This window comes from Arachis stenosperma, chromosome 2, assembly GCF_014773155.1.
Source record: "Arachis stenosperma cultivar V10309 chromosome 2, arast.V10309.gnm1.PFL2, whole genome shotgun sequence".
Classification (NCBI taxonomy): domain Eukaryota; kingdom Viridiplantae; phylum Streptophyta; class Magnoliopsida; order Fabales; family Fabaceae; genus Arachis; species Arachis stenosperma.
Genome location: NC_080378.1, coordinates 5,519,202 through 5,545,020, shown reverse-complemented (window position 1 = coordinate 5,545,020; position 25,819 = coordinate 5,519,202). Strand labels below are relative to the sequence as shown.

At 36.6% G+C, this 25,819-nt stretch overlaps 3 protein-coding genes across 4 annotated transcripts; all 3 read right to left on the bottom strand.

The window, feature by feature from the left end:
• Window positions 1-209: 209 nt before the first annotated feature.
• LOC130962433 (receptor-like kinase TMK4) lies at window positions 210-15,034 on the bottom strand. The gene is made up of 3 exons (XM_057888651.1): window positions 14,757-15,034; window positions 1,657-3,170; window positions 210-1,502 (listed from the first exon to the last, which is right to left on the bottom strand). Exons 1-3 carry the CDS (start codon window positions 15,032-15,034, stop codon window positions 313-315), a joined length of 2,982 nt encoding a protein of 993 aa, XP_057744634.1. The 3' UTR covers window positions 210-312.
• Window positions 15,035-17,313: 2,279 nt separating this feature from the next.
• LOC130962432 (uncharacterized) lies at window positions 17,314-18,135 on the bottom strand. The gene has a single exon (XM_057888650.1). It carries the CDS (start codon window positions 18,133-18,135, stop codon window positions 17,314-17,316), a length of 822 nt encoding a protein of 273 aa, XP_057744633.1.
• A 3,191-nt stretch (window positions 18,136-21,326) lies between these two features.
• Window positions 21,327-24,799, bottom strand: LOC130960691 (uncharacterized). 2 transcript variants are annotated; one of them, XM_057886136.1, is made up of 5 exons: window positions 24,410-24,799; window positions 24,019-24,291; window positions 23,281-23,440; window positions 22,585-22,765; window positions 21,327-21,544 (listed from the first exon to the last, which is right to left on the bottom strand). In XM_057886136.1, the coding sequence occupies exons 1-4, from the start codon at window positions 24,650-24,652 to the stop codon at window positions 22,587-22,589; spliced, it is 855 nt and encodes a 284-aa protein (XP_057742119.1). In that variant the 5' UTR covers window positions 24,653-24,799; the 3' UTR covers window positions 21,327-21,544; window positions 22,585-22,586. The 2 variants fall into 2 exon arrangements, with proteins under 2 accessions (XP_057742119.1, XP_057742118.1); XM_057886135.1 differs by lacking the exon at window positions 21,327-21,544 and having other exon boundaries at window positions 22,155-22,765; window positions 24,410-24,798.
• Between the last annotated feature and the right edge of the window lie 1,020 nt (window positions 24,800-25,819).

The window sequence follows — 25,819 nt, the reverse complement described above, 5'->3', positions numbered from 1 at the left end:
ATTCTTGTTTAAATTTGATTTTTCTCTATCATATGGAACACATGTTTTACTTTTGAGAGTGCATGTATATATGTAACAAATTAAACAAACTGAATGAGAAAGAAACAATAAACATAGCAGAATGATGAGATCACTGGGATGAAGAGGAGAAATAAAATAGTGTCTACCACATTGTACCATATATATTGAAACTATTTCACTTAATTATATTATAAATACATAGTTGATCCAAATTTTTGTTAGCATATATTTGAAGTTTGTGAAAAGAACTTACACAATAATGCTTAACAAGAACTGGAAGTTTCATCAAAGTCACATTAACCCTTTCTCTAAGTCAATTTCTTCTATTGTTGTTGAACTTGTCTCATGTTCATTGCTATAAGATATATCTGAATATTGTGAGACAAGTCTTTCAGGAGAAAATAAGGCTGGTTTTGGAGGATATGGTATTGACTCAAGTGATCCTTCTAACATGTCTATTACTTTACCCATAGAAGGCCTATCCAATGGATTTGGTTGAATACACCATAAGCTTACTAAAGTCATTTTCATTACCATGCCATTTTCTTCTTCTTTGTCAAGCAAACACCTTGTAGGAATATTTCCTTTCTCAAGATCTTTGTAGATCCAATCTGGAAAGCAAAGTTCACTGGTATGTGATTCTTTACTTTCATAGTAGTTATGTCTTCCTCCAATAATTTCAAGAATCAACATACCATAACTATATACATCAGATTTGTGAGAAACTCCACCATATGTTCGACTAAAAATTTCTGGTGCAATGTATCCTGGAGTTCCTCTTGTACCTAATATAGATACAATACTTTGATCTTTCTTACATATTTTAGCCAATCCAAAATCTGCAATCTTGGGGCGAAAATGTTCATCTAAAAGGATATTTTGAGGTTTAATATCAAGATGTAAAATTTTTGTATTACATCCTTGATGTAAATATTCTAACCCTCGAGCAATGCCAATTGAGATTTGGTACAAGGTGTTCCAATCCAAATTATAAAGACCATTAGAAGGCTCTTTTTTGTAAGTAAACTTATCTAAAGAGTCATTGTGCATGAATTCATAAACCAATGCTCGTTTATTCTTCTCATAACAAAATCCTAAAAGTGAAACAATGTTCATATGAGATGTTCTGCTAATGATAAAAACCTCATCAATAAATTCTTCCACACTTCCCTTTGACTCTTTCAGTATTTTTACTGCCACCTGTTGACCATCAGCTAAACTTGCTTTATACACAATGCCATATCCTCCTTCTCCTAATTTTTCACTAAACAACTTTGTCATTTTTTTTACTTCTTTATAAGTATATCGCTTAAGACTCAAAGAACTGTAACTTTTGATGAGATTTTCAACATATTGATCAACGTGCTTTCTTTTTCTCCTTAACACTATCTTTTGTACTAAACCTAAACGCCTCTTACGGTTAAAAACAATCACTCCAAAGATTACAATAACTCCAACAACACTACCTGCAGCACCAGCACCTGCGTATATGCAATGACGTGAAGAATAATTACAAATAGAGTAATACATATAAATATATGCAAATACATGATGATTAACTTTTAGTTTACATGAATTATTTTTTTAATTTTTAGCATGCAAGATTGTAGTTGGTGTACGTAGATTAGAGCGTACCTAATTTAATCCAAATAGGTGTGGTTCTAGATGCGGTTGGCCTTGCTCTATTAGTAGGACTGGGAGGAAGTGCAGATGGATGAGGAGGACTTGCTTTGGGTGGAGAACTTCTATCAACAAAACCATGATTATTTGTAGTATTGAGCGTGATGGTAGAAGAGAATGTGGGAATGATCCCGGATAAGTTGTTGTTGGAGACATCCAGAATCTTGAGTTGTGACAGAGTTGTCAAACTTTCAGGTATTGATCCGCTTAAATTGTTCCCACTAAGATGCAGTTCTCGCAAATCGCTTAAATTGCCAAAGGCCGGCGAGATGGTTCCGGTGAGATTCAGGTTCGTCAAATTGACGGTTCTGATCTTGCCTTGGATATCGCACGTGATGAAACTCCAACGGTCACAGGGATCGTTCCCTCGCCACGTGCGCGCCAACTGAAATGGATATCCAAATGCCTCAGCAACTTGTAGCAAAGTGGTGACTCTGTAATCACAAGGGCCAGGATGGTTTAAACAGAACCCATTTCCTTCAAGAATTATTGTATCCACATTCTTGTTGAACGCAGGCACAGGACCCTGCAGCGAGTTGTTGGCCAAGAAAACCTCCTCCAAATACGAGAGATTGATGAGAGAAGGTGGAACTGCACCCGTTAATCGATTGTTGTCAAGATACAGTTCTGCCAAGTTGGTGCAGTTTGACATGTCAGGAATGGGACCCTCGAAGGCGTTCCCCTGAAGCCACACATATTTCAACTGGGTCATGGATGAAAGGAATTCAATTTTACCCGACAACTTTTGGTCGTTGAGATACAACGATCGTAGCTTGAGTAGTTTCGCAAGAGACTTGGGCAACACGCTAGTGAGGTTGTTATCAGAGAGTTCAAGAATCTGCAAATCGGGGAAGGAATCAAATGTATCTGGCAAGGAGCCAGCGAGGTTTGTAGCGCCGAGATCGAGAATTCGGAGCTCAATGGAGTCAGCCAAATCGAGGGGAAATGTCCACGGTTCGAGGTTGGTGTTGGAAGTGAAGGAGAACTGCTGCAAACTTTTTAGACCTTGGAAGCAGCCATGAGGGACGGAGGTGAAGTTGTTGGATTCCAGATGTAGCTCTTGGAGGAGAGAGAGGCCAGCAAAGGATGGCAGAGGGCCGGTGAGAGAATTGTTACCGAGATCGAGAGTTTTGAGGTTGAGTAAGGCGTTGTTGAGACCGGAAGGGAGTGTTCCGTTGAGAGACATCGAGCTGAGGTTGATGTCAACTACGGTGCGGCCGTTGACACCGTCGGTGCAAATCACACGGCTCCAGTCGCACATGTTGGTGGCGGTGAACCAGTTGGAGGGAGCAGGGGATATGGCCTTCCTAAGCTTCTTCAGATAAGCAGCTTCGTGATCCACTAACTCGTTATCCGACAGCACGCACCGCCACAACAACAAGAAGATCAATAAGAATGTTGCTAAACCACTAGTGAGAGTTTTGGATTTCAATCTTGGTTGAACCATTTTGGATTTGGATAGATCAGATCTGTGTCAAGCGAGCACCAACTTAACACACGGTTTTTGAGAACCAAGAATGTGGGAAACAGAATAAAAGAAGTCATCAATCCATCGTTTCTTTATGAGGTCGTTTCTAAATTACAAGGAGTGGTGTGGTGATGAATTATGTGGTTGTTAACGTGAATGTCAGAAATAACAATAGATTGATTGTTTATGTGATCCTTGCTTTGTATGTGTTGTGTTTAGTTGAATCGCTCCACTTTAGTGTATCGAACTTTTCTTGTTAAAAAAAAAAAATCATAAACTCGTATAGTTTATGCCAACATGCATCATGTTATGTATAATTGTATATATAATTATAGGTCCAAATATTTTTTCTAATATTTTATATACATATAAATTGAAAATATAATGCCTTTGTTTTGTAGTTGTGGACTTGTGGTGTGGACAGTGGACTAGAAAGTTCATCATCATCCATAAACAAATCATTTATTTGGTGTTTCCTAGTTCGTAGTAGACACTAGTGGCGCGGTCAGAAGTCAGAACAGTACAGCCATGGAATGCAAAATAGTGAAAATACTCATATTTTAGGGTTATTGCTTTATTCCCTGCTAACCTAAAAGTACTAATAAATTAAAAGTAATAATTACAATAGAGAATGCATGCACTCTACCGGTTCAAGACTTTGGAGTCGATCAACATTATATAGTTAGAAAAAAGTTTAAGAAATCAATTATAATATCAGTTAATTTAATTTTTTTTAATTTTTAATTTTAAAATTTTAAAAATTAGGATAATAAAAAGTTTTTTTTATATAATAAATCTGTTTTTTAACTAATTGACTTTACTTGACTACATTCTTAGTTAATTCTTTAATAAAACTCATATAGCTATATATTAACTAAAATTGACTATTATAAGATTGGTTCTCTAATATTATTTTAAAACTTTTTATATGAAAAAAAAATAATTTTGTTAATTATTAAAATAACACAACAATTTTGGAGTTAGTTTTTTCAACTAATATCAGTTAATTTTTTTAATTTTAAATTTTAAATTCTAAATTTCAAATTTTATATCTTAAATTCTCCAACAATTAAAATTAAAAAAATAATTTTACAATAAAGAGACAATTAACTAATATTAACTATTTAAACATTATTTTCCTATACTTTTTCTTAACAAATATATTGGCGCAAAAGTTGCAAGATTAAGGGATGAAATTGCTAATAGAAATTGATAATAATTACATATTAATAGACACATGTGTTGATGTACAACATGATATAAGGTATTGTTTAAATTGCTAATTGGATGATAAATAAAGAAGTTCCCAATATATTTTGACAGAGTCATGTAAACATTTTTCGATATTATACAATCTAAAAGGTTGTTATTATGACCACATATATATGTAATATTGTTAAACAGTATAAAGGAGACAAATTAAATGTAATATTAAAACTAGATATAAATATCCATAATATTAAAAGGCCTAAGAAAAAGTAATTAGATTTCCCTTTAGCTTTTAAGGTTGGTTTCACATGCACTAATCACATTACTTTTGCTATTTTAGCTGCTGCTGCTGCTTCTCTTCATTTTTTTTTAAGGGCCGCGTGCTTTGATTTCAAATTCAGAAGGATATATTATATGTACATGTGATATGTGAAATAATACTTTATTCACGTACATATGTTATTTTTTACTCAAGGACAAAACAATATGAAAGGCCTTTATTTAAGGATCGGATATGTGGCAGAAGAGTTGTTGAATATCTATTCCATAATGTTTGGTAGATAATAAAAAATTAGGTCAAATAATTTAAAATTATTTTATTTAATATTTATTAATTATTATTTAAATAATTATGTAATATTAAATATAATAAATATATAATTATAAATATTATATATATATAATATTATTCATACAAGTATATATATTATATTATATATATAAAATAATTTTAGATATTTTTTCTCTAACATTATTATTTATATATAATATGAAATTCAAACTCCAATAATTATTTAAGAAAACGAGTTAGTTGATGGGCTCAATTAACTCAAATTAGTTCAACTCACATATCATAATTTACTATTATATAAAAATAAATTCGCTCAGTATAAAATAAACTTAGACTATATTTCACCATATAAAAGAAAAGAAAAATTACGAAACTTTGTTGAAAATTAGGATATTTTTTATTTGAGAAAATATTTTTTAAAATTGTAGTATTTTTTGTTTTAAAAATTTGCAATATGAAGAAAATTTTAAAGTAAAAAAATACAATAAAAATATTATTTTTGCATTTTTTATAAACTTAAAAAATAAAAAAACTTAAAAAATAGAAAATGATTCTTTTAAGGTCAAATTATGATATATGAAATATTGATATTACTATACTTGCCACATAAATTCTTTAAGAAAAAACTATAGGTGTACATTTTATCTAGTGCTTTCGGGTAATGTTTGATATAAGGGTAAAACTAAAGATAAACCAAAAACTTGATTTATTCAAACGATATATATATGTGAGCACCAATTGCACAAGGTTTTTGAGAACCTTGAATGTGGGAAACAATAAACTAGTCACTAATCGTCCATTTATTTGTTGAGGGAAACTCGTTATTTATGCCAACATAGGCATCATGTGCAGGGACGGACAATAGTAATAAGTTATTATGTAGAATTTAATTTTTTTAAAAAAATTATTTAGTATTTAGTATAGTATAAATAAAAGTCTAATCTAATTTAAATATTAATAATTTTTAATATTTAAAAAGTAATTTTTTTAAAAAAATTATTTAGTATTTAGTATATAAAAGTCTAATCTAATTTAAATATTAATAATTTTTAATATCTAAAAAGTAAATAACAATATTAAAAAAATCTGAAAAAGATATTATTACTAATTGTTACGGTGGGTAACTGGAGATAAATGCAACGGATGACGTTTGACGGCCCAAGCGTATGAAGGAGGAGAACTCCGGACGTATCTGCAACTCGGGAGGCTCCGTCCGACTTGCGCGCGTGAGTGAATGGGGGGTGGTACCTGCAAAGACACTCCGATGCCTAAGTTAGCAAGAGCGTGAGCAGGTCTAGAGAGTATTGGAACTTAGAAATACCTGATTGGTGTCAGTGTACTTATAGTGGTGAGCCAATAACCACCGTTGGTGTAGTGCCGTATCTTTAGGGTGTTAACCGTCCCATTATCTTGGGGAGGTTAAGATATGGCTTTATGAAGTGGTTAGAGAGATTTTCGGGGCGGTTACTCATTTGAATGAGTGTTTATCTGCCAGCTAATCTCATAACCGACTTCTTCATACTAAGTCGTGGTTGGCACCGACTTCTTAAGTGGAAGTCGGTGTTTCGCTAGGCTTAACCTATTGGATCAGGCCTTTTGGTTGGACCTGGGCCCTTAGCATTGGGCCAGGGTATGAACAGTGCCCCTACTTGAGCCCAAGATCCCTTTAAGGCTTGGGTTCAAGTATTCAACTCGGGTTCGTAGCCGACTTTCACAGGTTTTGAAACCGACGTGATTTTCGCGACCTTTTGTTTCTGACAGTTACGTCAATTCAAGCGTCGTGTCCGTTGGGGAAGCATTTAGGGATTGAGGGCTTTGGTAACGGTGCAATCTCATTAATGACTGCCTCGTTTTTACCATTATGCCCCTTATCCTATTTATAAATACTTTCCCTCTCTTTCGTTTTTCCGTTTCTGCAATCTTTCAAACTTTTTCTTGCTTTGCTCGTGCTGCATTCTTGTGTTCGAAGCTTTCCGTTCTTCCCAACCTTTCTTTCTTCGGATAAAGGTTAGTTTTGTTTTTTCCATGCCATGCTTTTCATTTGCATGTTTTGTTTTGTGAGTGGATAGGTCGACCTGTAGATTCTGGCTTCGTATCTCTCCTCTTTAGGGGCCGTGTTTTTTTATTTTTCTTTTTCTTTTTTCTTTTTGTAGGTTTCTGCCACTTTTCTTTATATAAAAAATGGCTTCCGTAGATGTTCTTTCTTTGTGGGTTGATGACACCGTCCTTGGGGAGGAACCCCTGGTCGACGCTGAGTTTATCACCCATCTTCGTACTCATCACCGGCTTTGTACTTCAGAGGAGGACGAGCCAAAATATGAACTGACAATCCCGGGTCCTGAAGACCGGGTCTGTTTTGGGAGAGTTAATGAGGCGGCCCCTCATTTTTTCTTTATGTATGAATGTATGATCACCCGTTTGGGTGTTTTTCTTCCTTTCTCAGATTTCGAAATATCTGTTTTGCACCACTGTAGAGTTGCCCCTACTCAACTTCACCCCAATTCTTGGGGTTTTTTGAAGATCTACCAGTTTATTAGCCACGCTCTGGACTTTCCGACCTCTTTGAGGATTTTCTTCTTTCTTTTCCATATGACCAAGCCCTTTAGTGGGCTAAACAACAAACAGCAGTGGGTATCCTTCCGAGCCATACAAGGTCGGAGGATTTTCACTCTTTTTGACGAGTCTTTTCATGATTTCAAAAACTACTTTTTCAAAGTTCAAGCCGTAGAGGGTCACCACCCCTTTTTCCTGGATGAGCATTCCTCCCCTCGCTTTCCCCTTTATTGGTTGCCGGCCTCCCTTTGTGAAAAGTATGGTCCAGATGACCTGGACGAGGTGGAAGCGGCCATTGTGGGGTTTTTCCGAGAAGCGTGGGGGAGGTCCCCATACTTGGATACTAGGAAAATCCTTCAAGGAACGCCGACCTTTGTTCAAACTCAATTAGGTAGTGCATGCATTCCTGATTTCCGAGTTGTTTCTACCGACTTGAATGTTGCCGACTTATAACTGTTGGTTGTTTTTCTTGTAGATATGGCTAAGAAGAATGCTCAGGAGGCTTACCAAAGGGTCCAGGAGGCTAAGGCGAAGTCCCGGGCTAGGTCCGGGGGTGCCAGGGCGATCACCTCTCCTCCTCCTCTTCCTCCTCCTCCTAAAAATACTGGGACTCCCTCTCAACCTATTGTCATTTCTTCCTCAAGTTTGTCTCGACCACCCCCTTCTGCCCAAATTCTCTCCGAGCCAGAGAAGAAGAAGCGCAAGACTTCAGAGTCTGGCTCTTCTTCTTTTGATGGTGGGGTTAAGGCGGATGCTCTGGCATTCGTCCGAAAGAACATCTATCCTTTTATAAGTATGGATGATGTTTCTGTTCGCAACCACCTTACCACCATGGCCGAGGAGAGTTTTAGGACAGCGGGTGTTTGTGGCAAACTTTTGGACATTTTTTAGAAGACTCCCCTCAGCTCTTTGGGGGCATCCTCGAAGGTTGAGGAGTTGGAGGGGAGGCTTCTTCTTTTTGAAAAACATGAGAAGGAGTTGAAGGAGGAGAGAGATAAGTTGAGGAAGGAGAGGGATCACCTGAAGGAGGAGGAGGGTAAGCTGCGGGCTCAATGTACTTTGGAGGCGAATTTGAGGAAAACGGCACAAGACAGCTACCACAGTTTATTTCAGGATATTGTGGTCGTGAGGAAGGACTTGCTGAATTCTCGGAACGCATACACCGAGTTGGAGGATTCTATTGCCGATGGTGCCGAGGAGTCTTGGAGAATTTTCTTGGAACAAGTCAGAGTTATCGCTCCCGACTTGGATCTTTCTCCTCTACATCAGGACAAGGTGGTTATTGATGGCGCCATCGTTTATCCTCCTGCCCCCGAGGTTGTTTCCGAGTCAGATTTGAAGACTCGGGGGCAGAGGATTATTGAGTCTCCTCCTCGAGATCCTCCGAGTTCGTCCTCCGTTCCTCCTCCTTCTTCTTCAGCTCCTCCTCCTGGTCCTGGCGGTGGTGATTCCTCTATTCCTCTGAAAAAATAACTTTATGGCTATATGGGGCTCGGCCTGTGAGTCCCCCTTTTTTAAACTTATTCATTGTTGTTGGTTTGTGTGAACAATTTTTGGCCTTTTAAGGCCGTAAACAAAATATTCTGCTCGGTGCCCTTTTTTGGATAAGGGCTTTTTAAACAAAGGTGAATGCCCCTTTTTTGGATAAGGGTTTTAAGTTACCTTTTGCGTGTATGCTTTTCTGATTTTCCTGAATTCCCCTTAGCTTTTTCTTGAAAACCTTTCTTTTTGGATTGTTTGTTTTTCGTTGAGGACTTTCGAGGCGTCCTTGAAACTTCTCCTTAGGTTTTCCTATCTCTTTTTGTTATTCCTCATACTCAACTTTTGTTTTAGCGAGTTCTCATGACTTAGGTTATTTTTGCGATGCGTTTTTCTTCTACTTGGTTCTACACTCCGATCTATGGATCGAGGTGTTTCCAAGTTTTCATACTCGGGTCTCGTTCCGACTTATGAGTCGGGTTGGTTCCCGAGTTTTTACGATCAACTCCTATAACCTCTTTACACCGACTTGTACCTCGTCGTTTTATCCTGACGACCATCTAGGTCGATTCATGGGATTTTCACGTTTTGTCGAGCTTAAGTCGGCGCGTTTCGTAGAAAGACTTAGAAAAATAAAGGAGGATATTGTAAGAGATATTATAAATGAAAAAGATCTTTATTGATTGGGGAGGTACCTTCTTTCGCTACTAAGGGTTTTGATAGTCTGTTCCCTTAGTCTCTACTATGATGCCTCGTTAAAAACCCTTCTCCAGAAAAAACCCTTTTGGGAAAAAATCATGAAGTTGGGAAAAGAGTACATCAGGGAGTAGAGTTCGCTTTTAACTATAATACCTTTTTAAATTACAAGCATGCCACGACCTTGGTAGCTCAGTGCTATTCAGGTCGGTTATTTTATAATAACCTTTCCCTAACACTTCCTTGATTTTGTATGGCCCCTTCCAATTTGCGGCGAGCTTTCCTTCCCCTGATTTGTTGACTCCAATGTCGTTTCTGATTAGGATCAAGTCATCTGTAGCAAATGTTCTTCGAATGACTTTCTTGTTGTACCTTGTAGTCATCCTTTGCTTTAGCGCAGCTTCTCTTATCTGGGCACTTTCTCGGACTTCGGGGAGCAGGTCGAGCTCTTCTTTGTGTCCTCGTATATTACCGACCTCGTCGTGGAGAATTACCCTTGGGCTTTGCTCATTGATTTCTATTGGAATCATGGCTTCTACGCCATAGACTAGTCGGAAGGGGGTTTCTCCTGTGGCGGATTGAGGAGTTGTCCTATAAGCCCATAATACTTGAGGGAGCTCTTCTGCCCAAGCTCCCTTTGCTTCCTGGAGTCTCTTCTTGAGTCCTGCTAGTATGACCTTGTTAGCTGCCTCGGCTTGCCCATTGGCTTGTGGGTGTTCAACCGAGGTGAATTGATGCTTGATTTTCAGACTGGCTACCTCCTCTGAAGGTAGCGTCGGTAAATTGAGTACCGTTGTCTGTGGTGATGGAATAAGGTATCCCATACCTTGTGATGATGTTTTTGTAGAGGAATCTGCGACTTCTTTGGGCGGTGATAGTAGCTAATGGTTCTGCTTCTATTCACTTTGTGAAGTAGTCTATTCCCACGATCAAGTATTTAACTTGTCCTAGTGCTTGGGGAAAATGACCTAACAAATCCATTCCCCATTTTGCGAAGGGCCAGGGAGAAGTGATACTGATGAGCTCTTCTGGTGGAGCTACGTGGAAATTTGCATGCATCTGACATGGCTGGCACTTTTTCACAAAGTCTGTGGCATCTCTTTGCAAGGTCGGCCAATAGAATCCTGCTCGGATTACTTTCCTGGCGAGTGACCTTGCTCCTAGATGGTTTCCGCAGATCCCACTATGCACCTCCTCTAACACCTCGGTGGTTCTTGAGGTCGGTACGCACTTTAGTAATGGCGTTGATATCCCTCTTCTGTAAAGGACATTTCTCACCAAAGTATAGTGTTGTGCTTTCCTTCGGATCTTTTTAGCTTCTTTTCCTCTTTAGGGAGGATGTCGAATTTCAGGTATTCGACTAAGGGATTCATCCATCCGAGGTTTAAACCGACTACCTCAAGGGTCTCTTGTTTATCTTCTGTTTTTGCTACCGAGGGTTCTTGAAGGGTTTCTTGAATCAGGCTTCTGTTGTTCCCTCCTGGTTTGGTACTTGCTAACTTGGATAGGGCATCCGCTCTGCTATTTAGATCCCGAGTTATGTGTTTGACCTCAGTTTCTGCAAAGCGTCCAAGATGCTCCAGGGTTTTTTCCAAGTACCTCTTCATATTAGGGTCTTTTGCCTGATATTCTCCGCTTATTTGGGAGGTCACCACCTGTGAGTCGCTGTAGATCGTCACCTTTGTAGCACCAACTTCCTCTGCTAACTTTAATCCGGCAATCAAGGCTTCATATTCTGCCTGATTGTTTGAAGCTGAAAATTCAAATTTTAAGGAGACCTCTATTTGGGTTCCTTTTTCATCTACCAATATTATGCCTGCGCCGCTCCCTGTTTTGTTGGAGGATCCGTCTACATAGAGTTCCCATGTAGTCGGCTTTTCCTCTTGTTCTCCTGCATATTCTGCAACGAAGTCGGCGAGGCATTGGGCTTTAATTGCTGTCCGAGTTTCATATCTCAAATCAAACTCGGAGAGCTCTATCGCCCACTGAACCATTCTTCCTGCAACATCCGTCTTTTGGAGGATTTGCTTCATGGGTTGGTTTGTGCGGACTCTTATTGTGTGAGCCTGAAAGTAAGGTCGTAACCTTCGTGAGGCTATCACTAAGGAGTAGGCAAACTTCTCTAGTTTGTGGTACCTTAGTTCAGGGCCTTGCAGGACCTTACTGATGAAGTAGATCGGGTGTTGTCCGACCTTGTCTTCTCTTATCAGGGCTGACGAGACAGCCTTGTTTGCTACGGATAGGTATAGGACGAGGTCTTTTCCCGGTATTGGTCGGGTCAAGATAGGAGGTTGGCTTAAGAACTTTTTGAACTCTTGGAACGCCTCCTCGCATTCCGAAGTCCATTTGAACTGGCATCCCTTCCTTAATAAGGAAAATAGTGGAAGGGATTTTAGTGCCGAGCCTGCCAAAAATCTGGAGAGGGCTGCAAGTCTGCCATTGAGCTGTTGAACCTCTCTCAAACAAGTCGGGCTTTTCATTTCTAAGATGGCTCTGCATTTGTCGGGATTGGCCTCAAACCCTCTTTGTGTTAGCATAAACCCTAGAAATTTTTCTGCCTCCACCGCGAAGGCGCATTTCGCGGGATTTAGTCTCATCCCATGCGACCTTATAGTGTTGAAGACTTGTGAGAGGTCGGATAAGAGGTCGGCTTCTTGTTTGGTTTTTACTAACATGTCGTCGACGTATACTTCCATTAGGCTCCCTAGATGGGGGGAAAACACTTTATTCATCAGCCTTTGATATGTGGCTCCTGCATTCTTTAGTCCGAATGGCATGACCACGTAGCAATAATTGGCTCTTGGCGTGATGAAAGATGTTTTCTCCTGGTCTGGTTCATACATCGGGATTTGGTTGTACCCCGAGTATGCATCCATGAATGATAGGTATTGATGCCCCGAGCTGGCGTCCACCAGGGTGTCAATACTTGGTAGGGGGTAAGGGTCCTTAGGACATGCCTTATTCAAGTCGGTATAGTCGACGCACATTCTCCATTTACCATTCTGTTTTTTGACTAGCACTACATTGGCTAGCCATGTTGGATATTTGACCTCTCTGATGAAGCCGGCTTCCCAGAGGGCCTGTACTTGTTCTTCCACTATTAGGGTTCGTTCCGGGCCGAGCTTGCGCCTTCTTTGTTGTACAGGTCGGGATCCTGGGTAAACCGAGAGTTTGTGGGACATGAGCTCGGGATCAATCCCGGGCATGTCGGAGGCTTTCCATGCGAAGAGGTCAGAATTAGCTCTCAGGAGTTCACCCAACCTTTGTTTTAGGGTTTCTCCTAGGTTGGCTCCTATGTAAGTGTTTTTTCCTTCCTCCTCTCCGACTTGTATCTCCTCGGTTTTTCCTCCCGGTTGGGGTCGCAGCTCTTCTCTGGCCCTTGTGCCGCCGAGCTCTATGGTGTGGACTTCTTTGCCCTTTCCTCTCAGGTTTAGGCTTTCATTGTAGCATTTTCTTGCCAATTTTTGGTCTCCCTTTACCGTTGCTATTCCTCCTGGGGTTGGGAATTTCATGCAAAGGTGGGGAGTAGATACCACTGTTCCAAGGCGATTAAGGGTAGTCCTGCCGATTAAGGCGTTGTAGGCTGACCCTTCATCGATGACTATAAAGTCTATGCTCAGAGTCCTTGATTTTTCCCCCTTTCCAAAAGTGGTGTGAAGGGGTAAGAATCCCAGCGGCTTTATTGGCGTATCCCCTAATCCGTATAGGGTGTCGGGGTAGGCTCTCAATTCTTTTTCATCTAACCCTAGCTTGTCGAAGGCGGGCTTGAAAAGGATGTCCGCCGAGCTTCCTTGGTCTACTAGGGTTCTGTGGAGATGGGCATTGGCTAGGATCATAGTTATCACCACGGGATCATCATGCCCGGGGATTATCCCTTGCCCATCTTCTTTTGTGAATGAGATAGTGGGGAAGTCGGGTGTCTCTTCCTCGACTTGGTAGACTCTTTTGAGATGTCTTTTGCGAGAGGATTTAGTGAGGCCCCCTCCCGCAAATCCTCCTGAGATCATATGAATATGTCTCTCTGGAGTCTGCGGTGGTGGATCCCTTCTATCCATATCATCTCGCTTTCTTTTTCCATGGGTGTCCGACCTTTCCATGAGATATCTATCAAGCCGACCTTCTCTGGCCAGCTTTTCTATCACATTTTTAAGGTCGTAACAGTCGTTGGTGGAGTGACCATATATTTTATGGTACTCGCAATAATCGCCGCGGCTTCCCCCTTTTTTATTTTTAATAGGTCTTGGGGGTGGCATCCTTTCGGTGTGGCAAATCTCTCTATATACATCCACTATAGAAGTTTTTAGAGGAGTATAAGAGTGATATTTCCTGGGCCTCTCGAGACTGAGTTCTTCCTTCTTCTTGACTTCCCTTTCCCTCTCCTTGGATGAGGAAGGGGGTCCGGGTCGCCAACTCAGGTCTCTTAATTTCGCATTCTCTTCCATGTTGATGTACTTTTCGGCCCTTTCTTGTACATCGCTTAGAGAAACGGGGTGCCTTTTAGATATGGACTGTGAGAAGGGACCTTCTCTGAGCCCATTGACTAGCCCCATGATGACTGCCTCTGTGGGCAGGTCTTGGATCTCCAAACATGCCTTATTGAACCTTTCCATATAGGCTCGCAAAGACTCTCCGACCTCCTGTTTTACTCCCAGGAGGCTCGGTGCATGTTTTACCTTATCTTTCTGAATTGAAAACCTCATCAAAAACTTCCTTGAGAGGTCTTCAAAGCTGGTGATTGATCTTGGTGGGAGGCTATCGAACCACTTCATTGCCGCTTTCGATAAAGTGGTCGGGAAAGCTTTACATCTCGTAGCGTCGGAGGCATCAGCTAGATACATCCGACTTTTGAAGTTGCTTAGATGATGCTTTGGATCTGTGGTCCCATCATAGAGGTCCATATCGGGGCTTTTAAAGTTTCTAGGAACTTTTGCCCTCATTATGTCCTCGCTGAAAGGATCTTCCCCGCCCGGGAATTGATCTTCTTGGTCGTCGCGAGAGTTGTGACCCTTGAGGGAGGACTCTAGCTGTAAGAGTTTTCTTTCTAACTCTTTTCGCCGTTCCATCTCCTCTTTGAGGTACCTTTCAGTTTCTTTCTGCTTCTCCCGCTCTTGCTCCAATTGTTCTAAGCGACTGTGGACTAACCCCATTAATTCAGTTACGTGGGATGGTCCACCTTTTCCCGATTCTCGCTCGTCTGAGGGGTTTGCCTTCGGGTTTTTTACTCCGGAGGTGCCCTCTCTATTTTGATCATTAACTTCCTGGTGGAGGGTCACATCCACATTGTCGTTACCTGCGTTCAGATTCTCTTCTTCTGAATCCGTTTCCGCATGTACTTCCTCGTGGGATCTATCCGCCATCGATGGATGATCTCTCGGGTCCCCGGCAACGGCGCCAATGTTACGGTGGGTAACCGGAGATAAATGCAACGGATGACGTTTGACGGCCCAAGCGTATGAAGGAGGAGAACTCCGGACGTATCTGCAACTCGGGAGGCTCCGTCCGACTTGCGCGCGTGAGTGAATGGGGGGTGGTACCTGCAAAGACACTCCGATGCCTAAGTTAGCAAGAGCGTGAGCAGGTCTAGAGAGTATTGGAACTTAGAAATACCTGATTGGTGTCAGTGTACTTATAGTGGTGAGCCAATAACCACCGTTGGTGTAGTGCCGTATCTTTAGGGTGTTAACCGTCCCATTATCTTGGGGAGGTTAAGATATGGCTTTATGAAGTGGTTAGAGAGATTTTCGGGGCGGTTACTCATTTGAATGAGTGTTTATCTGCCAGCTAATCTCATAACCGACTTCTTCATACTAAGTCGTGGTTGGCACCGACTTCTTAAGTGGAAGTCGGTGCTTCGCTAGGCTTAACCTATTGGATCAGGCCTTTTGGTTGGACCTGGGCCCTTAGCATTGGGCCAGGGTATGAACACTAATATTTTTTAATTAAATAAAAATTTTTAAATCTGATAAAGTGAATTCTTTTTTTTTGTCTTTTTTTATTCATTAATTCTCTTAGTTTCAACTGCTACAATTAAGATATCTTTTTCAACTATGAATATTGTAAAAAATAATTTAGAAATAAAATAAAAGATAAATTTTTTGCTAATTGTCTTTTAATTATATTGAAAAGAAAATTACTGAAAAATTTTACACAAATTCTATTATCGGTGAATTTTATGATACGAAGAATCGACCACTTCGTTAGTAAAAAGTATACACATATTTTTTTATTTTAAAATATATTCTCTGTCGATATATTTTTGTAATACATTATACATCTTATATTATATAATTTTTTACATAATATTTTAATATTATATGTGTTATTGCCCCCATATAATATCATTTCTGGATTCGTCCCTGATCATGTGATGTCGTCCGAATATTTTTATTTTATATTATATTAATGTTATGGTGAAAATTTAAGTGCAATCAACTTTATATGAGGTTGTTAACTATCTAACGACTCTTCGTTATCAGCTTAACTTAAAATAAAATAACACCTGAGTTTCTAACTAATATTCTACATGATTGATGTCAATATATCATGGTGGTTGTTTCGTCGTTTGGCTGCTCTAATATTCTACGTGTAAGAATCTAAGATATCATGCTAACTACTTATTAAAATTAGTCATCAAAATTAATTATTAATATAAAATATATATAAAAATGTAAATTTAATTATCTATTATTTAGCATAAAATATATATAAAAATACAAATTCTAGTAATATCTATTTATTTGTTCATTTTTATTTTCAACTAATAGAAAAATTAAAATTGATTTTAATTTGTTAATATACATTTTAGCTATTATTTAGTGAATTCATGTAACGTTTGATATAGGGTAAAAACTATGGAAACCAAAAATTTGATTTATTCAAATATTGAACTGAAAGGGTTGGAAAAGTGACTCAATAAATGTATCCATTGTTTCTTAACATTACATCATGTATATAAACCCGAAGAATGTACCCTATTAATTAAGAAATAAGAACCATTTTAAGATGATGCTAAGTACGTATGAAATATGCACATTTTTTTATTTACTGTGTCAAGCGTTAGACACATTTTAGATATGACAGTCATTGATAATTAATATTTAATATTAATAAAATATAAAAATATTATTACAATTTATTTAAAAAAATTATAATTTTATATATATATATATCTTATTCTCATATCTTATAAAAATTTTAAATTTGTATATGAGTATGTCATGTACCGTGTCATAACTAATTAACTATGCATAGTTTGATCTACGAGGAAAAAATATGTTTTTGTTCATCAATTACAAAAAAAATGTGTGTCTAGAAATTTAGGGCGTGTCTTTAGCATCAAATAAGTAAACAACAAACAAAATGCATACTAGACTACTAGACTAGACCCTTTCAGGCAATAATGGTGAATCTTCAACCTTCAATCCATACAGAAAGTGTAGCATGGACCTAGTGGAACCAATTCCCTTTTATGACAACTCTTATTTATTTTTCTCAAACATAGTACAACACACACCATAATATAGTACCATAAATATGCCTGAAACATGGGAGAATTAGAATTAGCAAACTTCAACAACCATATTCAACTTAATTGTTCTTGTTCTTGCCATGCACGTGTTCTGTTTGATGAAATGCTTCACTGTGGTTTCCTTGCTGAGAGAGTAAGTTGCACTCCAGGATCATTGCAAGTGCAAGAGCTTTCATAGAGAAGTGAGTTGTTCACACACTGCACATTGCTGTTTATGTAGAATGCACTACTCATTCTTGATGAATTCGAGCAGTATTTTGTTGTTCTTTCACTCTGATTATTCTTGTTCATGTTCTTTCCATCTGCAGAATAATTCTCTGATGATTCGGAGTTCCCCTTCTTGTGATGAAGAAAGTTTGGTTTCTTCTTTGAAGAAGATTGGATTATCTCCATGTAAGCTCCTCTATTCTCACCAGAAATTGTTATGACCCTTATGCTTCCATTGTTCTCAGAATCTGAGAGCTTCTTGTTGTGAAAGATACCTTTCTCTTTGGCTTCAGCAGTTTCTCTCTGCTTTTCACCTGATTCTCTCTGAACTAACATCAATGTTTTTGGCTCTGATTGCAATGCTGTCTTAGTAGGCTGAACCTCAGTGTTAACCTTCAAATAGGACTGAACAGATGGTGTTGTTCCCTGTGGAGATTCTGTGGAATTGGCATAAGCATTGTTCTCTGTTGTGGAATTTTTTGGTGATTGTGATGGTTTAGGAATCAGCGAATTCGGCATTGAAGTAGAATTAGGAGGAGAAGGAACTTTATGTTCTGGAGATGAAGGTGCCGATGATGTTCTGCCAGCAGCACCTAGAATAAACTTAAACCTTGATGTTGGAGTTTGTTGTTGAGATGGTTGAGTCTGAGGTGATGGTTTCGATGGCGTTGGGCCCAATGAGGCCAACCGGGACCATGGACGAACTGGCGGAGGGTTAGCCATTGATTTTGAGATGTGATCCAGGCTTAATTAGAACAGCAACGTTTGTGTAAATGAGGATTATGCTTTGAAGTGAACACAAAAGTTATGTGATGATTAATGCAATGGTGTAGTTTATAGATATACTATAAGGCTTGTAAGCAATGTAAGGTTTAGAATTGAATTGAGCACAAAAAATATGTTAGTAATGCAATGTTATTTATAGGAGAAACCTTAATATACTGTACCAATGGAAATACAGTGAAACCAAAAGAAAGAGACTTGTGATTAGACAATGTGAAAACATGTTAGAAGAAAGTTGGAGTGAGCATCAGATTCATCATTTCTCTTTTACACCTCTTTATGATACAAGAGTGTTCCTTTTGTATAGCCAACAATTTGTGCTTGATTTCTGGTATACTACATTGATCATATTCTATTGTAATGATTTATATTTGTTGATAATTTCAAATATAAATAGATACATAAAATAAATTAAGATGAAGACTCTCGTACAGTTATTTTAATGTGAAATTAATATTTGAAAACCGTTAAACGATTTGACAAGTTATACTTGTTTGAAAAACCTACATTAATTATTTTCAATTTTTAGTATTTTTTAACAGAAATATTTGAAAAACAATAAAAATTAGCCCAAATCAGCGGAAAGTTACTTTATTTTACATTCATTAATTATCTTTAAAATAAATGCATAATATTAGATGTAATAGGAATATAATTTTAAATATTATATGCATATATTTATAAATGTTAAATTAAATAAAATAATTTTAGATTATTGTCTTTCTAGTATTACTCAAATTTTTTATAACTGTTTTGTTTCCAATATGTCATAAAAGAAATTCTCTGGAAATATTTTATTTGAATCCATTATTGAACTTGAAGTAATGACATGTTAATTGAAAAGGAAAAAATGTTGCCACAAAGCTCATCAAATTAATACTAATAATTTATATTTTGAGCAATTTGTAACCATTAACTTTTTCCTTTGTTGGTGTTTTTTGTTTCTAAAAAAAAAAAAATCAAATACAGTCATGTGATAATGTGGTAAGTTCTGGTTTGGCAATTGATGAAAATTGGTAGCATCTATCTTTTTTTGACATAAATCGAACCAATTGGTAACTAACTTCAACCGTTCATGTTCAAGTGATTGACATTCTTTAAATTTAGGTTAAAAGAAAACATTAGTCAGTTGACATTCTTCAAATTTGTCATTTAAATAAATGTTTCTTAAAATAATCATATTTTAGTTGTCAAATTGCAAATAAAAATTCTTATTTGTATTTATTTTTTCTTCTTCTAATCTTCAACACTAAATTAACTCCATTTTTTTAAACTAAATCGAAAATGTGGATACAAATTATTTTGTACTTGTAGTCACTGTGCTTGATGCGGCTCCTTATGCTATAATATTTTTATACTAACTAAGAATCTTAATCATGGTTGCCAATTAATAAGATTCAAGTATTTGTTCCAAAAGCTGGATTCATACACTTTAATTTATTACCTCAGTTTGTCACACTTGTGTATCAGTGTAGCTCCTTTCCCTTCAATTACTTCCTTTTCAAGATGCTAACATATGCTAGAGATTTCTTGACAATGCTACACAAAAAATAGCCATAAATATACCTTCAATTTAAAAAAAGATAGTACTATGATGAAGACATAGATTTATATATATAGTTTGCATTTTGCAAGTTATAGTTTTGGTCTCTTTTGCCGTACCTAAAATTTAGCTATAGGACTTAAAAATAAAGGAGTGGATCTCACTTTACACTTTAATATTATTTTTGACAAATTCAACAGAAAATTTTTTTGGCACCAGAGAACCCCTTTAGGTTTTATTCAATTAATCAAAGCTTTTTTTTTTTCTCTTTGTCCAAATCATGATTTGATAAGTAAAATCACATTAAAATGTAGATTAACATAATTTTTTTAAGGTTTTACCTTTAAAATTTAAAAGTACTAGTAATTAAATAATAAAACTAAATTTACTCTAAAATATTACAAAAGGGTATATATATATAGAGTCATGGTAATGCAAAGTAGTCTTTAATTTGTGTTCGTCAAAAATGGTCTCACTATATAAATTATTAGTATTTATTCCTTATTCTAGTATACAAAGTAAAAAACAAAAGTAATGTTCAGACGAGATCATAGATGATTGTAATTTGTTCCATTTTTTGACATTTTTGTGAAGCCTTTCGTTAATCTTCTATGAAGAGATTGCGGCTTCCATTAACCTTTTCCATACATGACATATATTCTAGACAATTATATAATAAACACATAATAAAAAGTCAATGGTAAGTGGTGAAGCTTGAAAATTTTCATTTTGGGAGATTGAAGAATTTGTACCATGGCCAAGATTTCGTTCATTAAAGTTGCCATGAAATTTTGCATGTGTCCATCATTCTACAAATTCCTTTTTTTTATATTAAATTTCGGAGTATAAGACTTTTGAGAGGTGGACTCTTTTTTTAAGATAAAGAGACTCGAATCCACAATTTTTAAGTGAGTATAAGGAGATTATCCATTTGAGTTATAATTTGTTGACTTTAAGATGTGGATTTTGATGATATCATAATTGATCATAGCTATAACAATTTCTAGAAATCAAATTATTTATGTACCATACATTTACATGCAAATGGAATCAGAATAAAAGGATATGCTAATGTTTGGTTTGGGTATTGGCTAACAACAATGCGCGTTCAATTGAAGGTGACAAAGAAAAAATTGTGGAACAGGATCATCAAAAGTTAGGACAATATAATGATAAAGAAACAAATGAAACATTCACAACCATGAAAGTTATATATTAAAATCAATCACCAAAATTAATTAGTAATATAAAATATATATTAAAAATAAATTAAATTATACATATATTTATATACAAATATATAGTAATTAATTTAGTGGTTAATTTTTTTTATATGAAAATAACATTTTTGAAACATTAATTACCATTTTTTTAGTGGGATTAGTATATTATAAAAATTGTTAATGCAAAAGAAATTAATTTTTTATTTTATTATTTTATAAATATACATATCTCCATTAACAAATTACTCCCATTGAATTTTAACTGTCATTGTTATTGTTTTTGGTTCCGCTAGAAAATCAACTAAGAATAAAGCCAACTCTAACCAACTAATTAAAAAACAGGTCTATTACAAAACAAAACAAAAATAAGACAAGTTTTATTTTTAGAGTGAATTAATTGTAGTCGATTGATAGTGTTTAGGGGTGGCAATGGGTAGGGTAAGGTAGGGTAGAGTTTGGAGTCAACTCTAACCCTATTTGCGGGTTGAGATTTTTATATAAACCCAACCATACCTTATCCGCGGGTTGAGAATATCCCAATCCTAACCCTACCCGTTCTTAATTCGCCGGTATCCGACCTTACCTGCGAGTTACAAAAAAAGATGCAACATTATTATATAACTTGATGATAATTTAAAATAGAATTGACTTTTATGTTAGAAAAAGATATTAAATTATCAATTAATGATCTTCTTTTAATGACTAAGGATCTTTTGTATTTAGTGAGAAGTTTTTGGTTCAATAAACATATTTTTATATAAGAATATAACATATACATATATAGAGTGTAGGTTGGTCGGGTGGAGTTGAAACTCAATTCGCACCCTACCTAACCCGCATGAGAATCCTACCAGCACCCTACCCTACCCACATCCTACTCTACCTACTGCGAATTGGGTTGGATATCCCTGGGTAGAGTATATGTTGCCACCCTTGTCATAGACACTTATGGGAAAAAAATTAAGAAAAGCATATGCTAATAAATTTTAGATATATGGACAAATTTTAGATATTTGTTTTAGTGATCTCAAAAATAAATATGGCTTCAAAATGATGCAATAATGACAGACATCAATTATGTAAACATCACCCCCCAGAACTCAAAGCTTTCAACTTTTTCTATTTTCATTTTACTATCCATTAGAAATTTAAACTTTTGGCCTGTATTTTAAATACTTTTAAATAAACTTGAATTATGATACAAAACATTAGTAAAACGAAAAATAAAATTGTTTATAAGATGATAAGTTTCAAATAAATACATTAAAAATAATTATTCTATCACTATTTGATTAAATAAAAAAGTTTATATATAAGAGACTTAAAAAAATTAAAATACCTAAATATGAAGGGAACTAGTCTTCAACTTGCAAATTACAATCCCTATTATCACATCACTTTCATGGAACACATTTTACATATATTAGAAAAATTCTTATTATTTGATGTTTCCATGAAAGAGAGCTAAAAGGAAAGCAAATGCTTCTCTCCCTTTCTTTTTATCTGTCATTGTTATTTTTTGGTACATGCTTGAATCAATAAGTCAGGATTCAATGTCACAATGACAAATAGTGAAGAATGAAAAGAGTATGATTTTTTTATTTTTTCACATAAGAATCTTACATTCAAGGCCATTGTGTGAACTCAAACACTTTCATTAAGATCTCAAAACCAGTAGGAAGTTGAGATATAAATAGAAGAACATTTAATGTATTGAATGTAATGTGAAGACTTCTGGCCAATTCACTCCCTTTCTGCATTGATGGAACTAGTGCTGCTGATAGTGCCCATAATACTGTGATGGCTGGTGGACAAAAGAATGCAGCATAATCATTTTTCACACCAAAATAATAATATCGTAGAATGTTATACTTCTCTAAAAGATTTATTTTCACATACTTGCTAAGTGTTTATACTTTATAGTAAATCTTTACTTTGTAAGCATGATTCATTTCAACACCAGCATTTTGATCTTTGAGATTGGACTCCTTCAGTTAATTTGGTCCCCCCATTACAAATCTGCTAATGTATCAAGCCACATGATATACCATATGGTCAAAACACGTGACATGTTAGCAGTCAGCAGACTTGTAATGGCGGAACTAAAATGGTCGATGCAGTGCAGCTACACCGACCAAAATGCTGCTATTGAAGAGTCTAAGGACTTAAATGAATCATTTTTATAAGATCAAAGTGAAGTACATAGTTAATCAATATGTTTAGAGAACTGAAAAAGTGACACACATAAAAAAATTGAATTTTCTTGTGATCTTCATCCTCTTAATTTTTCCATAATCAAATGTAAATTTAAGACTTTACCTGTTCCTGCAAACAGATGTGGACCTGGAAATAGCTTTCCCGTCCTAATCCATGTGTTTAACCCTCCACCAACAGCCTCAAGCACCCCAAATCCTAAGAGTATGGATCCTGCATTGTAGTGCCTATCCCTATAGGAGCCTTTAAGCAGCTCTTTCCTTTCCTGAATTTGAAAATCAAGCCAATAAGTTAGGTGATGACCATATGCCAAAATCAAGTATTCAGTAACGTAGGAGTAAATCAAGGTTTACATTTGTTATAGTTTCAACCCAACATGATGTAACTAATGAAACAATGCAAGATCTTAAACCTTGCACAAAGATCAACAAGTGTTCATGTTTTCGGCTAATGATAGATAAGACAAGGTACACCCCAAAATTTGGAAAAATATGTTAGTACATCAAATGAACCCGTTTAAGTCCCTAAAATTGTAAGCATAGATAATATTGTCCCTAACTTCAGGAATTTGCTGTGAAACCTGAGATTATGTTGTTGTAAGTTAAGTTAGTGTATATCTCCTTGTAACACCAGCATTGACAACTAAATCTTTTCCTACAAGATGAGTTAGGTTATGTGGATTAAATAACACTATAGTGCCATGACATAGACCATAAATTGTTCCAAATCCTCGTCAAATTGACTCTTTGCATTTTCAGTCTAAACAATCATAGTAGCATACCAAAATGAAATTCAGAACACAACAGAATAATAGCATTAAAAAAAATTGTGCAAAGTTATCACCTCAGTGAGTTGCTGGATTTTGAGTTCAACAGATGATGATGGTGCTTCTGCTCCTTCCACTGGTTTCCCTTCTGGTGTAACAGGTGTAGACTTCACTTGTTTCTTGAGCTCATTGATCTCTTCCTGAATAGTCCTCACGCGCCGCCACTGCCACCCCAAATATCCTGTCCACAATGTAAAGAAGAACAAAGAAATCATCACAATAGGGTGTATCAGAGCAAATGTTCTTCCTTCCAATATCCCAAATTCTCCATCAACAGCAAGTGCAGCATCCTTGTCAAAATAGAAACACCCCATCAGAAAACAAAGATCAACAACTATAGTGACTAACCTAAATTGGATCATTATGCATACAGAAACAAGAATTGAAGGGCAGATCCTTATTCCTTGCCTTTTGTTCCAACAAGAATGGGAATGTGAGTGCTGTGAGTGTAAGTGGAACAGTTTTGAGAGCATTGCTGATGCTATGTTGTTCTAGAAATTGTGTTGACTTTGGAGGATCTTTTGGGGTGTTCAATCTTGCTGAGATTGATGAGGGAAGTTGGTGAACTTTTGGGGTTGGAAATAATTGGTGTGGATTTTTGGGAAGAACTGAAAATTTCAAGAGGCTAAGTGTGGAAGCCATACTCAGCATCCCTAGTTTCAGTTTTGAGAGGACTTTGATCAAACAGGTGGAGGGGACACAGGAGAAACAAAAACAAGATGAGAATCTCAGAGGAAATGGGAAACTCCAAATAGTACAGAAGATAAGAGAAACTTGAGATTTAGATTAGATGTTGAAAATTGCGACACTTTGTTGACTAAGATTGGTAATTCATATGTCATGGTCCCACACAACAACACATTTGGCAATGCCATGTATCACAAATTAAAAGACAAAAGGCACATGTTTCATGTAGTTGGAACTAGGGGCAACTAGAAATAGAAACTATAAACGGTCAATTTCAATATTTCATAATATAATATGACTATTATTATATTATGTATTTTATTATATTATATAAAAAATTTCTATTTTTATTTTTTATAATATCACTCCAAATATAACTTTTTTTTTATATATATTTTCATAAATTTAAAGAAAAATAAGTGACATTATTAAAATAAGAATATTATATATCAATATTCATTGCGTATTATATACTATAAGTCTATAACTATCATTATTATTATTTTTTACTAACTATTTTATTCTGCTTTTATATTTTTAAATTGTTTTCTGCGACTATAAAGTAATTAAATTGTAGGGACTTGTTACGGTGGGTAACCGGAGATTGACTGAATGGATGGCGTTGGCTGGCCCAAATGTGTGAAGGAGGAGGTTTCCGTATGAGTATGCAGCTCGGGAGACTCCGTCCGACTTGTGTTCGTGAGTGAATGGGGGGTGGTACCTGCAAAGACACTCCGATGCCTAAGTTAGCAAGAGTGTGAGCAGGTCTAGAGAGTATTGGGCTTAGAGATACCTGAGGGATGTCAGTGTATTTATAGTGGTGAGCCAATAACCACCGTTGGAGTAGTGCCATATCTTTAGGGTGTTTAACCGCCCCATTATCTTAGGGAGGTTAAGATATGGCTTTATGAAGCGGTTAGAGAGATTTTAGGGGCGGTTACTCATTTGAATGAGTGTTTATCTGCCAGCTAATCTCATGTCCGACTTCTTTAGAGTAAGTCGTAGTTGTTACCGACTTCTTATGTGAAGGTCGGTGCTTGGCTAGGCTTAATCCTTCGGACTAGGCCTTTTATTTGAACCTGGGCCTTTGTCATTGGGCCAGGGTATGAACAGTGCCCCTACTTGAGCCCA

Bases quoted from the DNA above. Each gene is read 5' to 3' on its own strand.
- LOC130962432 (XM_057888650.1), bottom strand. From the start codon at position 18,135: ATGGCTAACCCTCCGCCAGTTCGTCCATGGTCCCGGTTGGCCTCATTG.
- LOC130960691 (XM_057886136.1), bottom strand. From the start codon at position 24,652: ATGCTGAGTATGGCTTCCACACTTAGCCTCTTGAAATTTTCAGTTCTT. The intron at 23,441-24,018 runs GTGATAACTTTG...TTTCAAATTCAG, and splicing joins AAATCCAGCAACTCACTGAG to GAAAGGAAAGAGCTGCTTAA. The intron at 22,766-23,280 runs GTAAAGTCTTAA...TTTGTCCACCAG, and splicing joins ACATCTGTTTGCAGGAACAG to CCATCACAGTATTATGGGCA.
- LOC130962433 (XM_057888651.1), bottom strand. From the start codon at position 15,034: ATGGCGGATAGATCCCACGAGGAAGTACATGCGGAAACGGATTCAGAA. The intron at 3,171-14,756 runs GTACCTCAAAGA...CGCTTGACACAG, and splicing joins AAGCAGAAAGAAACTGAAAG to ATCTGATCTATCCAAATCCA. The intron at 1,503-1,656 runs GTACGCTCTAAT...GCATATACGCAG, and splicing joins ACCTATTTGGATTAAATTAG to GTGCTGGTGCTGCAGGTAGT.